Source organism: Schistocerca piceifrons, chromosome 5 (genome assembly GCF_021461385.2).
Source record: "Schistocerca piceifrons isolate TAMUIC-IGC-003096 chromosome 5, iqSchPice1.1, whole genome shotgun sequence".
In the NCBI taxonomy this organism is placed as follows: domain Eukaryota; kingdom Metazoa; phylum Arthropoda; class Insecta; order Orthoptera; family Acrididae; genus Schistocerca; species Schistocerca piceifrons.
Genome location: NC_060142.1, coordinates 558,816,824 through 558,832,391, shown reverse-complemented (window position 1 = coordinate 558,832,391; position 15,568 = coordinate 558,816,824). Strand labels below are relative to the sequence as shown.

General features: G+C 41.7%; 1 protein-coding gene across 1 annotated transcript in view; it reads left to right on the top strand.

The window, feature by feature from the left end:
* Nucleotides 1-13,915: 13,915 nt before the first annotated feature.
* LOC124799138 (zwei Ig domain protein zig-8-like) overlaps nucleotides 13,916-15,568 on the top strand; it is a 177,383-nt gene continuing 175,730 nt past the window's right edge. The window contains exons 1-2 of the mRNA XM_047262675.1: nucleotides 13,916-13,954; nucleotides 13,998-14,219. Coding sequence (XP_047118631.1) covers nucleotides 13,916-13,954; nucleotides 13,998-14,219 — 261 coding nt within the window. The remainder of the gene's footprint in view (nucleotides 13,955-13,997; nucleotides 14,220-15,568) is intronic.

The window sequence follows — 15,568 nt, the reverse complement described above, 5'->3', positions numbered from 1 at the left end:
CCAGCCGTACCTGTGATACAGCGGTATTCTCTTCAGTTAAGGGTCAAAGCGTCCTTGGTCCCGTATTCGAACCTAGCCATCACTTTACAATAAAAATCGTCATAAATGGCGGAATAAGCACTCCTGTGTAAGAAGTCAACCTCATCTGGCAACGTTCTCGTCAAAGGCTTCTGAGGGTGATCAAAATATCAAGGTAATCTCTCGCCCTTGCGCTGAGAACTAGACCCTAGAAGATGGAGGACTCAACAATGATCAACGGCAAGAGGATGCCGAAGACAGTGCATACCACTGCATATAAGGCACACAGTTTGTGAAACTTCCTGGCAAATTAAAACTATGTGCCGGACTGAGACTCGAACTCGGGACCTTTGCCTTTCGCGGGCAAGTGCTCAACAAACTGAGCTACCGAAGCACGACTCACGCCCCGTCCTCACAGCTTTACTTTTGCCAGCACCTCGTCTCCTACCTTTCAAACTTTACAGAAGCTCTCCTGCTAACCATGCAGAACTAGCACTCCTGAAAGAAAGGATATTGCGGAGACATGGCTTGGCCACGACCTGGGGGATGTTTCCAGAATGTGATTTTCACTCTGCAGCGGAGTGTGCCCTGATATTCGAGTCTCGGTCTGGCACACAGTTTTAATCTGCCCGGAAGTTTCATGTCAGCGCACACCCCGCTGCAGAGTGAAAATATCATTCTGCACACAGTTTATATCTAGCCTCTATTAGCAAAAGATCATTGTTGATCTCTACCCTAGAAAAAAAGTTTGGTATTTCCCTCCATGGAGGTTTCTGAGAGAGGCATGTCGATATGGAGATAACCAAGAGGGAAAGATACAATAATCAACGAAAGTGTAACATCCCACGATTCGGAGCGTGGAATGTCTGATGCTCGTACGTGATAGGGAACCAAGACTTAATGAAAAATGGAACATACTCGTTTGGAAAGGCTCAGTCTAGACATAGCAAGGAGCAGTGAAGTAAAGTAGAAAGAAGAAAAAGTTTTTTTATTTGATGAATACAGAGTACTATCTGCAGGAGCAGAAATTGGTGTAACGGGAAGATGATATGTTACGAATAGGAAAGGAGGGCTGAGAGTAAGTTTCTGCCAACATTCCGTGATACTGTTGTTCTTATAAGAACCGACAGCAAACCAATGCCAAAAACAATAGTACAGGTATACATGCCGAAGTCTCAACCGTGATATGAAGAGTTAGAAAAAGTACATGAGGATAATTAACGGACAAATCATTATGTAATAACCATTGCCGAATCAAACGCGATATCAGTGTTAAGGAAAGTAGAGATAGTTACGGGTGATTTTGACTTTGGTACTAACATCGAGAGAGGGCAGGAACTGCATGAGTTCTAAAATTAATATTAGATACTAATAACGAATACACAGTTCAAAAATCATGAGACAACTAAGGATTCATGGAGAAGGCCAAGAGATGTAGGTGGATTATAGCTGTATAAATAAAGAAAACTGGAACCAGTCACATTTTTGAAATAGTTTTGTATTCCATGGTCCGGGTTTCGAAACTTTTCAGGCTAACCTTCAGTTTGTGCGCAGGTTATGTAAAAATTTTAAATAGATTTGTAACATCCCGTACACTGTCTGAAGACGAACTGGAAAGGCCTCTTAGTACATTGTAATTTGAAGTACCTATGTAACCTCCTGTACACCAGCTGAAGATAAGCTTGAAAAGTTCGAAAACTGGTTCATGGTATAAGTAACTATTTCAGAACAGTGACAGGTTGCCGTTTTTTGTATTTGTATTGAATAAGTAGTCACGGCTCCTTAAATATCCATAGTAGGTAAGCTTAAAAGATTACAGCTCGCCTAAATCGTGGTTATAAACATAGCAACGAGCAGATATTGACTACGTCAGTGTCCAAAGAAAAGCTATGCCTAAAGTATACTTACGCTGATGAGGTGAGTTTGAAGATTTCTGAGTTTATAGGTGATACGATAATACATACCACAGTAGGCAGTTCAGTTTGAATTGAATGAAAATACCTGAAAGGCAGGTACAATAGCCGGACAGAGTAAAAATGTGGAAATAAGGTAGCTGCGGTGAAACAGTGAGTAAGAGAAGATATATTTCAATCGATCGCCGAAAGAAGAAAGTAAAATATTGCTCAGCTAAATTTTTTAAAACAGTAGTACATATCACCTAGGAATGAAGTAAATAAGAAGTGCAGGGAAAACAAGGCGAAGTGACTGATGGATAAATGAGGTGAATTGTAAAAAGAAATCATGTTTCGAAAGGCTGCTTCAGCATATGGAAAATCAAAACAGCCTTTCGGTGAACTTAAACGCAAGGGTGTCAACTGTAAGACAGTAATAGGAAATTAACTGTCAAGCGCCGAGGAGAAACTAGATGGGTAGAAAGAGTACACTAAGGGACACTATATGTGGGAAGATTGCTCTGTCATTTAACTGAGGAAGAAGTGGGATTCAGTATGGAACATGTAGGGGATCTACTGGTACATCCCAAGTTCAATACATTTTTTGAAGGATTGCGAACAAAAAAGCAGAAGGGACTGACAAAATTCCTTCGCAAAGGCTCAAAGCAGTGCGAGAAGTCACTGCCAATCTATTCTTCATGTTTATGTGTGAAATAAGTGAACCTGGGGGCATATCGTCTGATTCTTCGGGAGAACGTCGTCTACCCTGTAACGAAGACAACAGGGGCAGATATGTGGGATAACTGTTGCTCAGATAACGGAAAGAAAACTGATGATATGTTAGATAACAATCAGTTGGCTTTAGGAAAGGCAAAGATAAAAACCAAGACACGAACACAGGATTTGTCGACCTGGAAAATATCTTTCGAGTACGTAAAATGGTGCAAGATGCTGGAAATTCTGGTAAACACAAAAGTAGTGTGTAGGAGAAAACGGAAAATATACAATACGAACAAGAACCATGGGGAAACAATGGCAATGGAATACTAAGAACTAACACTCTTTTTAATCCGAAAAGGTGCAATACATGGATGCAGTCTTCCGCCCCTGCTACTCAGTCTATACATACTAGAAGCAGTGATGGAAATTATACAAAGGTACATGAGTGAGGTTAAAACTCAGGGTGAGAAGTTATCAATGACAGGAGTCACTGATGACATTGGTGTCATCAGAGAAAGTGAAGAAGGATTACATGACTTGTTGAATGAATGAACAGTCTGAGTACAGATTACGGACTGAGAGTGAATTGGATAAAGAAGAAATAGACGAGAAGTAGCAAAATTCAGATTAGCTATAAACGTGTAACACAAATTTGAACACCTCGACGTAGAGGAATTTAATGAATTCTGGTAGCATAGGAAGCATAATATCACATGACCTACGTAGGAAAGGAGGACATAGAAAGCAGTTTAGCATAGACAAAAGAGGCATTCCCCGCCAAGAGAAGTCTGGTGGTTTCGGAAATGGGCCATAATGTCAGCAAGAAGTTTCTTCTGTGTGAAGAGTATGGAGAGGTTTGTGCAGCCGTGCTACAAAATTACAAAATGATGTTGAAAATTAGGTGGAGTACTGACATAAGGAACTCAGAGGTTGTTTCACAATCGGGGAAAAAGGCAATATGTGGAAGGTGCTGAAAAAAGAAAGGACAGGATGATAGGATATGTGATCAAAGAAGCTACCGCACTTCATCGGTCGCTAACAGCCAATTTGTCGCCATCGACAGATGACAGGAGAAATTAAATTGCTCTTCAGAGAGCCTGTAACGTCCTACAAACTCAGTGATTGTGTCGTGTACGCCGCTATAAAGTGCCTTGAGATCAAAGGCCCTTAATTTAATTTCCTTTGTTAATGAAAATTACTTCTAAAGTTACTACCGCTGTTCACCTCTTGGTCTATTGCAGACTTATAGTAGCGGAAGAGGTGACAACCAGTTCTGACTGACGAGTATGAAGCGTGGCACCGTACAAAAATTATTTAGTTCACTACACCTTAGTACAGTTTCAATTTACCGTATTTTAGGCATACATCGAAGAACATGATTCTAGACCAAAAGCATTTAACAAGGAAATATCTCTTTAGTTACGTTTCTACATTTTTATCTTACATTTACTGTCGTGATCCGAATGTAAGTGATTATTAGGCAATGAGTTACCTGTCGAGTTTAATATACGGCATTTTCTTTAAGGTAATAATATAACAGCCTGTCGGCAACATGACACAGATTGGCAGGTGGACAACAGTAAAGTCTTTGGTCAGATCAGGATCAAAAGTATCTGCACTGAGAATGGATGAATAAGAGTGATATAGAAACAATTAAGTTGCTTGAAATTTGATAAAAACAAGGCCGATTAAATAAGTAAGGTTTCCGTACAGCTCATTAGGGAATAAAGGACGTCATCCATGTACGGTATACGTTCTTTCAAAGTACCAAAACACAGTAGTAGCTTAACTCGATCGTTTGGAGCCTCGTCTTTCTTCATGTATTGTACGTTAAACACACCTACCGCTAGCGATACAGGAGACGTCAAGCTAATCATAAATGCATCTGCTTACGAGTAAGTTGAATGTCATCTACATTGGTGATACGAAACATTGTGACCAGCTGCTCAATAAAGTTTTGTCCGGGTTTTGACCGAGATACAGCAGCAGTTGTTCATGACATCGAATCGAAAAGTCCACTGTAAGTTTTCCGGAGGCATGTGACCCCATAGTCACAGCACACATCAACCCAAATCTCATAAAGTACGGGCCAGTGGTTTGTGGGTGTGCAGTTGATACTTGTCAGCATCCCATATGTGTTTCATTGTGCTCAGTTCAGGCGAATTTCGTGATTGAAGCATCAACGTAAATAACCAACGTTTTACTCAAGCAACGGTAATATGATTCTGGCCTTCTTACACAAGTAGGTACCTACTGGAAGAGGTCATCAAGGGATGAAGGTGATTCGCAATATTATTCACCTAGTATACGGCTGTCTTCATGCTTCTGAATACTGTAGCAGGTCCTGCAAAAGACCAAATGAATGGCACTATCGCTTAGTACTGCCCACAACGCGTGCAAGTTTCAGTATCCTTTCACCTGGATAACAGCGAATCCAGAAACGACCATCGACGTGATGTAAGAAGAAACGTGGTTTACGCGTCCAGGTGATACGTTTCCATTGACTGTGTAATCCATTGTCCATTGAAATTGCAACAGACTATGTCATTAGATCAGTACGAAAAAAACATAGGCGTCATTGCCGCGGAGTCCCTTGTTCAACACAGAGACAGGTGCATACTGGACTCGCATTCGGGTGGACGAAGGTTCAATCCTACGCCCGGCCATCATGTTTTAGGTTTTCCATGATTTCCCTAAATCGCTGCAGGTAAATTCCGGGTTGTTTCTTTAGAAAGGCACGGCCGACTTCCTTCCCCGACCTTTCCTAACCCGATGAGACCGATGACTTCGATGCATGGTCTCTTCCCCTAAAACAAACCAACCCAACCCTTGTTCAACAACGTGCAGTGAACGGTGTGCTTATGCACCAGCATTTTATTCTGTCGGCAGATGTGACACAGATATCCACTTGACAGAGCGGTCAAACCTCCGAGACACACGTTTTGTAATGAGATGTGAACGTTTAACACCTTGTCACCGACCCGCAGCTGTAGAGTTATCGAACAGATATCCAAGCTACATGCTGAAGACAGTAGCAAGCAAGCAGCCAACCAGGTTCGCCATTTTCGAGATGATAGGTCCCAAGCGCCGGTCTATAATAATCTTCCCTTTGTTAAAACCACTTACGTCAGTAGAATGCCTCATTTGCGGCCAGTGTCACCACTAAAATGATTCACTTTCCGTGCCTGATACGTTTGTATAGTGTTCTTGCAGCGTCACATGTTAATCAGTATCACTACTTAATATAACATTAAGTAGTGATGCTACCATTTTCCTGTTCTTACCCCAAAGCGTATCGTATTGGTGGCAGTAGGAATGGTCGTTTGGGGCGGAGGGGGAGTTGAAAGGGATGACTTTTTTGAGTCGCAAGCAGTGTTGTTCCTTGTTAATATGATTACTGTAAATTTCACGGCCACGGAGCCTCAATTAGTTTACACTTTGTACTTTAATGTCAAATGGATATAATATATAGAGCTAAAAGGCTATCCACAACGGTGGAAGGAAAGTGAAGCGAGCTTTCCCTAAGCCGTTTAAAGTTCGTCATATAGGTTTTAACTATTGGGCACTTCTTTCTCTGAAGTCGTGAGCGTTCTTCGCAGTGTGTAGGTGGAGTTAACATAAACTAATACCGCTCGTCACTTGATTTATGTGGCACCCAATGCCAGCGGAAAGCTTCAGTTTGTTTCTCGTTAGGAATGGGATGATATTCCAACTGGTATTTCATGGAGACATTTGTCAAATCGGTCTGAAAATAGTCTCCCGTTCTTTTAGTTCGACATGGACGGAGAAAGATCGTGAAAATAACCAGTACTACACAAGGCCCGAGTCGTGCAATTGCATGGCGATTGCCAACGGATGTCGCTGGTCCGCACAGTTGATGGGGAATGTCGGGTCTGGAGGATGTGGCGGAAAAGTATTTACCAATATCCCGAAGTCATTATCAACAGCATTACAGACTAATCAGGTGCAAAATCGAATACTAGTACACGATATTTTCTGAAGTTTCAGTTTCGATAAGCCTAATGCCAAGGATTCGACTATACCTTGGGATTAAAGGCTGCTAGCTTGAATGTCCTCAAGCACTTGATTCATCAGAGTACACTGGCCGCGTCTTCCTGTTCCGTCTGTCCCCGTTTCCTGCACCACCCGCGCTGCATTTTCTGACCTATACCTGTACGCTGCTCGTAAACCTTAGCTCTTGGTCATTACTGTAAGCCTTACCTCTTGGTCATTACTGCGCGCCTCGGTGATCCCCAAGTGGTGGCAGTGACACTGCCTTATTGTAGAGCCCCGCTATTACACTGCTACTCGATGACTTTCAATGGCTCCCGATCGTAACGGCAATATCCAGCTATCTCTACACGCTCAATTACTGTGCCCCTCTAAACCGCTTCTCCTCGTCGGATGCACTTCAGTACATCTGCACGCCCCTACAGATATGAGCACGACTTTGGCGTTATCGGCCCTAATCAACTCCATCGGTATGTAGCAGCAGCATAATGGTACATTATCTGAGAAGAAACGCTGTTTCGAGCAATATCAGGAGAGGTGATAACAATAATACAAATGAATGCTGTACTAAAACTATTTTCATACATCATTCAGCCCCTACTCATGCAAGTTTGGTGAGCTGTTGGATAACTTTTCTGTATGGCAATATTTGGGAGGAAATTTCCAATTCCGGCATTCGTCAAATGACCAAGGGAAACTTCTCTAGGACCATGATTTCACGTATACTTAATTCACTTATGGCAAAATGTCATCCACTGTCGGAGATAATTAAAATGTGTGTGTGTGCGTGTGTGTGTGTGTGTGTGTGTGTGTGTGTGTGTGTGTGTTACGTAAGTGGAATAACGAGACATATTTAGTTTGCGACTGGATTTTCTGTCACTGTCCACAATTCAGTTACTTAACAAACCCGTAATTCCCCGATAGCCATTAATGACTTCAAATTGGGTCTCTTTAACAGTTAGGCAGTTCCATTCTTTTTTTGAGATGGAGCATAACGTACGTCGTTGACACTCATCGTTAGAAAAATAGGAATTACCTGGCTATTTTTAGCCATTGAAAATCACATTAAGTTGCAGCTATGTTTCGAAGACGTGCTAGAGTCTACGAACAGAACTCCGACACACTTCCCCAGAACACATTCTTCATTTATCTCTGCAGTTGACTTCCTGTGAAAACAATGGCATTATTTGTAGTTGGGGCATCCAGATGTAATCTGTGTTGCTTTGACCTTAAGGTCACTGGCGATGTGTAATCACGGAAGCCACTCGAGGAACTTTATTCATTTTAATGTAAATTTCAGATACTACAATACACCACAGCTTTGACTGCTTATTGTAGCACTTTGAAAGACATCATCGCCACCATCTAGCATTAAAGTTATGTGTTTTTAAAATCCACTGCTGCAATAGTGGCCATCAACAAGTGGAACGCAGCTAAAGTTTTGCGCTTGAGAACATGTCAAAATATCAGACGTCGCATAATTCACTTCCTTTGTTGGAGTGAGCCATGTGATGCCAGAATATATAAATTTGTGACAGTTTTAAACTTTTAGGATGTGGAAAAGCACAAAATGCCTGCTGTGCTCAGTTCAAAATTACTGAAGGCCATAATAATAGGGTATTATGAAAAAAAAATTAATTTTTAACAGTCTCTCATGTCCTAACACATGATAGAATGAAGACAGGTGTTACGAGTACGTCTGCAATTACCGACCGGTTAGGATCATATGCAGAAAGACAAATTTCCAATTAAGGAACTATGTTTGAATAGATCAGCAACAAAAACTGTCGCAAGGCTCGTACGAAAGGTGCAGATTTTGAGACTCGATATGAAGCTCGCTGCAAGTTACTCATGGAACTGAGGGGCCTGAGAAACATTATTTACTAGCAATAAGACAAACTACTACACGGACAGCAAATTCTAAACGTTGCAAAAAGCAAAGAAGGCGTCTGCTTCCCCTGTGGAAGTAAGTCATTGAAACAGTGGGGTGAGTCTAACTGAAGTGGCGAACACTAGCATTCTTCAGAATGAAATTTTCACTCGGCAGTGGAGTGCGCGCTGATAGGAAACTTCCTGGTAGATTAAAACTGTGTGCCGCAATGAGACTCGATTTCGGGACCTTTGCTTTTCGCGTACAAGTTGTCTACCATGTGAGCAACCCTAGCACGACTCCCGACCTGTCCACATAGCCTTACCTCCACCGATACTGGTCTCCTGCCTTCCAAACTTCATAGAAGGTCTCCGCCTCTCTGGTGAAGTAACGCTGTGCGGACAGGATCTGAGTCGTGCTTGGCTAGTTCAGGTGGTGGAGCACTTCCTCGCGAAAGGCGAAGGTCCCGAGATCGGGTCTCAGTGCAGTACAAAGTTTCAATCCGCCAGGAAGTTTCACTAGCAGTATTTTTAGTAAAAATTTTGAGAACAGCACTCCAAGTGAGTAAAACGGACTTATCAGAGCTTACCGAGGCTGGCAACGAGTGACGCGGAGTTCGAGACCCAACAGTCTGACTGAGATGGCTGTAACCACTATGGGACTTAGCATCAGATGTGATCAGTCCCCTAGACTTATAACAATTTAAACTTAACTAACTTAAATACATCACAAACATCCATACCCGAGACAGGATTCGAACCTGCGACCGTAGTAGCAGCGCGGTCCCGGATTGAAGGGCCTAGAACCGCTCTGCCACAGCGACCGGAAACATGGTTGAGAACTCGGTCTGAATATAAAAGCATAGGTTTTAAAAGGATCGTGGCGGTGCACTACTACACTCTTCCTATAGTCGGCCCACCAATCTACGGCCAATTAACAGGAAAATTTTGGATATTTGTGGTAAGATGTTATGCGATCAAACTGCTGAGATCATCGGTCCGTAAGATCACTCACTTTCTATTCTCGAGTTGAGCCGCTATGGACTGCGTGGTAAAAACCAATTTCATTTTAATGTCCAGGTATTGTTCTTGTTCCAGCTTTGACTTCCTGCCAGTATCTTATGAGCCCACCAAGAACTGCCTGTTTATGCTCTTTGGAAAATGGTCGTCTCCGTTTTTTGGACGTTGATTCCATTTGAAACCTTGGTAGTTGTTCACCAATCTTCTAAATTTGTTCCTGTCAGGAATTTCTCTCTCTTGATACTAATCTACCTAAAATCTTTTACACATTCTTCGAACCATTTTGGCCTGATTTTCTTAGATTGGATGAAACTCCATATTCTGTTTGTTATTCGGTCACCGTCCATCCTCATGAGATGATCGTGATATAACAGTCGTCTCTTCTTAATGGATGCTTTGATAGGCCCAGTCTTGCTGTACAAGTCCTAATTTGCTCTCATTCGCCATTGTCCATCAACCCATCCATTACCTAGGATTTTCCTTAAAATCCTATGCTCTCGCTTTTCCAGCCACTCAGCTTGACCTTATCTATTCATGGTCAAAGTTTCGGGTGCATATAAGTCCTCAGGTTTCACAACTGTATCATAATGTCAGAACTTGGGCCCTATACTCATAGACTTTTTCTTATAGGTATACTTTGTCAGTTGGTATGTTTGTCCTAACTTTCTCAACCTGACATTAATTTTTTCTTCTTCTAATCTATTCACCTGGACGACTTCACAAAGATACCTGAAATTCTTAACTCGTCCGAATTTTCCCGGATTGGTGATCATCCATTCAGGTCCATCACAGATGTTCGTCATATACTCTGTCTTTTGAATAGAGATATGGAGTCCAACTTTTTCAGAAATTTCTGACAGCCTATTGATCTTGTTGACTGCTGACTTTATGTTGTTAGCAAAAACGGGCAGGTCATCTACAAATGCCAAGTAGTCAATGTGCACCCCTTTGTCCTTAGCACCAAGTGTGAACCACTCTTCATTTGTTTCTTCTTAGGCTAACAACTTTCTCCACTCTCGAATGTCCTTTTCCAAGACGCAGTTCAAAAGTAATGGGGATAGTCCATCTCCTTCTCTTAGGCCCGTTCTAATTGTAAAGGTTTCTGATATCACACCAATAAATTACGCCCGTTCTGATTGTAAAGGGTTCTGATATCACACCCATAAATTTTACTTTGACACTGTGTTAGTGAGAGTTTCTTTGATAAGCTTTCTTGATGTATCATCCACCCCAAACTCTTCCAAAATATTCATTCATGCCTGTCGGTCGATAGATTCATATGCCTTCTGAAAATCAACAAACAGACCACGCAGTCATTTCCTCCAGTATTTTGTACCTGATGATGTTCTTCAGGTTAAAGATCTGTTCTGGCCAAGAACGGCCCTATCGGAAACCAGCTTGATATTCTCCAATCCGTTGGTCTAGATGACCTTCACTTCTGATGTGTATCGCTTTGGAGAGAATCTTATATGGAACAGATATTAATGAGATTCCCCTATAGTTACTGGCATTGTTTTTGTCGCCTTTTTGTGTAGATGATGGATTAAAGCTGACCGCCATACAGTTGGTGTGATCGGAGTTTTCCACACCTCCTCAAAAAGTTGGACTAATACATCTAGAGTTTAATTATTAGCCAGCTTCAGTAGTTCCGCCACTACTCAATCCATTCCAGCTGCCTTATTATTCTTAAGATTGTTTATGATCTCTTTAATCTCCTCTGTAGTAGGTGAACATGAATTGGGTAGTTTGTGGCTCGGGGCACATACAAGAATCGTTCTTTTGGTTCATTACAGTTAAGTAGGTTTTCAAAATAACGATACATGATCGTGCAGTTTTTTTTTGTTGGTCAGGCCGAGCTTTCCATTTTCGTCTCCAAGACTAAGGGCTTGGTACCCCTTCAAATTCGATTTGAACTTAAACTAACCTACGCTAATGACAACACACACACGCACCTGCCCGAAGGGGGAGTCGAACATCCAACGGGGGAAGCTACGCGGACCGTGACGAGGCGCCTCAGACAGCTCGGTTACCGCGCTCGGTTGAATTAACAGGCTTTGGCCAATCTGGCTCATGGCTCTCCACCTCCCGGGAGCCTATGGCAAACCACATTCAGATTCCACCCCTTCTCCAACTCAGTAAGCTAAACAATAGTGTCCATCCTCTAATGGTTAACAAGAACAGTATTTCACGTCACTTGGCCCCTCCCATATGCCACTAGTTAATGGGTACCGCTGTAGTAGTACTCTAACCTGTGTAATCCCACTGACGTTATGATTCTCAAGGACAAATATCAAACTAGCAGACTCTGCTAAGAGATGCCTTTTTGTGTCCATCTTCTACTGCAACGTCCTAATAAAGCGCCTGAGCGGTGAGTGGAGTTACCAGTTAATTCTCTGAAGCAAAATTAGCTGAGAGAACTTCGCAAACTCTCTGCAGTTTACAGGTCTCTATTGTTACTTTTAACCTGTCGTAACCTAAACGCTACCACTTTTGCCCGCTATCTCGTTGAGTCTCTGATTTCCCATCTTCGAGTGCCCTTGCTGGCTTCCAACAGCCTTAAGCTTAACAGTATGTAAGTCACTACATTCTCAATATAAGACAAGTGGAAGGTAGCCACGACATATGTTGAAATGTATTATTTGACGATGGGCTCCACACGTTTCTTAACAGCGCTCGCCTCTGATACTTGGCATGGCAGATACTACATGTGGTCATTAATTCTGAACTGTCAACACAAAGTAATAAATATATGAAATTGGCTCGAGTACTAGAATTCGCTCAGGGAGCTGTAACGTAAAATTCCTGAGGAGGTGCTTGTAGCTATGGTAATCGAATTTTTCCATTCATGCAGCAGAATCCTGGTGCTTCTCTACTGAAATTTTAGGTGTTGCAAGATTGGTAGATGTTATCCATTTCTCCGATTACGACGTGTTTGAGTTTGTTACACGCTTTCGTTTGGGCGTAGTGAAATGCTTCGTTTGTTAGGTTGTACTGTTTACTTGTCCTTGTCCGTGCTTCTCGTAGGGCGATATTTTCATGGCTTGCTTAAGTTCGCTGTTAATTAACACAAGATTATGTCACAATTCTTGGTTCTTCAGTCCGTTCATTTCGTTGTTCTTCGGTTTACCTACTTCTCACGATGGCCATTCTAGTTGCTTGGCAATTCAAGCGTGATTCGCGCTCTTCATCATTTTCGTTTCAATTTGCTGTTCTTTTTGGTTTCTTGATTTTTCTACAGAACTGGCAAGATCTCCTTCTCTTTTACATTTAGGCATAGTTTTAAATATAAATTAGATAAACTTTTGATTAACAAATACACTAAGTACACTGTACATAGTTTTCTCACTTTATTATCGATTTATAATCAGTCACTGTGTCACTTTGACTACTAATACTTCACTGTTCGTTTTTATTCACTCACTGGAATGCTTATTCGGTTCCTCCCTTCGTGACTGATGAGAAACTGACGTTAGAACTCGCGATGGGATTGCTTTATATACCTCTACTAATAGATGGCCCCACAGTGGCGAATCCAGAACATAGTAAAAAGGCTTCGAATGGTCCAAAATCTTCCAGAACATTCCACAATATTCTGGGATGTTCCGGAATGTTCCCTAACATTCTGAAATCTCAGCGAATGTTCCAGAATATTTCAAAACATTCCGGGTCATTGTGGAACATTCTAGAACATTGTGGAATATTGTGGAATGCTTGCGAATACTCTCGAATGTTCTGAAACTTTAACGAGTACTCTCCAATGTTTTGGAACGTTCTAGAAATTTCTAGAGGGCGAAACTTTCCAGCCCTTACATCTTCAAAAGCACTACCTTGAGGTAGAAACCGGAACCTTCTTAACAGATGGGGGATAGATAGGTATCACACCATCTAACTCCCTTGATCGTACTGGGATTCGTTTCTAAGTTTTAGCGGCACACATGTTCGAGACTTACTTTTATAATATACATTGATTAATTTCTTGTTTGTTTTCTAGTTGACATCTGCTGTCCTGGCACACGTTGATATTCGCAGTACCATAGTATCAAAGCACCGTAACAGCCACTCCGGACGCTACAACGCATTGTCACAGTCCGTCATCGCTTTATTAGGCTACGGTACCGCAGCGCAGGTACTTCAAAGTGTACCGCGACTGCAGACAGATGCCCACCAACATATGGAACATTTTCAGTACCTTACTGTTTGTTGTTTTGAGGTGATAATTAAAAATTTATCACTACCCTTTGTATTAATATATTTTCTATTTACATCATTATCACAAGTCCATCAGCAACAGTGATAGTTTGTGATGAAACTGATTGAGTCTAGTCAGTGATGTATATTGGCCCGATATCAGAATCAAGTGTGTACGTGTATTTGTGAACTTCGGCATGTCCTTCAAATTTGATGAAGTAATGTTTAAGAAAGAAGTAACAACATAGAAAGTTAAAGCAAACGAAAATGTGATATAAGGACAAAGTTTCGTTACTGAATGAAGCCTCGGACGGCAGCGCTGATAGCCGCTTGGTGGTTGTGCCAGGTGTGTTCCTGGCGGAACCGCAGACGACTCCGGTGGCAGTGGCGCGTCCGCCACCCGACCCGGAATTCGACCCCGAGACCTCCACCAACGTGTCCGCACGGCTGGGAGCCACCGCCTCGCTGCACTGCCGGGTCAGAAATCTGGGCGAACATTCGGTAAGTGCCGTCAAAATGTTTTCGTTAATGGATATTTCGTCCTCTGCAGACGGTTTGGTTCTTAATGTACATGCAACCCTTGCCATATCTCGTTTCTACTCGCTGTGTCCCGCCTCTGATTGTACCGCTTGTTACTAATTTGAGTATTTTTTTGTATCAATTTCGTAGAGGAAGAATGTTTTATGATGTTTTCAAAATCTGTACTATATCAAATGAGCAACATAGTCTCTCGAAGATATTTCAGTTGTCCCTGATTCTTGTAAAAATTGACGTAGAGGTCACATTTGGGTGTGATGAGGATGAAGCAAACATCGTCACATTAGTACTCCTATAGGACAGCGTAAGTCGTTAAACGTGGAACAGTGGCTTGCGCACTCGTGTAGCATTCGTCAAGAGCGAGTTGACTATTCAGACAGAATGTTTTTCGTTTCCGTAAATCTCGTAATGCGAACGTTCAGACAATTTCTTTCAATAGGACTGCCAATTCCCTTCCTGTGCTTATACACTACGAGCTTCTGCTCAGTGTCTGACTGCCTTGCCGTCTACGAGACGTTAAATCCCAACAATTCGTTTCTTATGGACTCCTCTTCATTCGCGGGAACAAGAAATCTCACCTACGCAAGTGATAATTTTCGTTTTCATGAATTCTACAAATATACATAAAAGAGTTCTCATCTCAGAGACTAATTATACAATCCATTTGAAGTAAACGTTTTTTAATAGCGTTAAGTTCATTCAACGCTCCAAATACCCATCTCAAAAAAGTAATATGATACAGAGTTTAAAAATGAAAATTTTACGAACTTCCAGCATGCTGGAGTAGCTGTGTGTCAGCAACTTCTCTTAATCAGTACAACGAAAAACCTGTCCAAAGTTGTAAATTTTACTTTTTTTACTCACTCGCTGACTAGTTTCGGGTCGAGACCCATTTTAAGAACATCGTAACACAGTCAAAGATGTACAATGAACAGGTGAAGCGTATACAAACATCTGTATACGCTGTTACTGTTCGTTGCACATATTTAACATGGTTTCACAACTTCTAAAATAGCATTTTTGACAGTTAAATTATAGAGTGCAGCAATCAGTCGCCTTTTTTTGGATTTTTTATGCAAATCCAGATTTCGGCTAGTAGCTAGCCATTCTCAATGCCCTATTTTTTATTTTATTTATCGTAGTATTCAAAGAACTGTGACTGACGCCCGAACAACAGGGACTTACATGCATTGAGGATAAAAAAACAGCGCACTGATATTGGCAAGCTACAAACCGAAATCTGGATTTGCATAATAAAATCTAAGAGGGACGACTGATTGCTGCACTCTATAATTTATAAGTCACAAACAGTC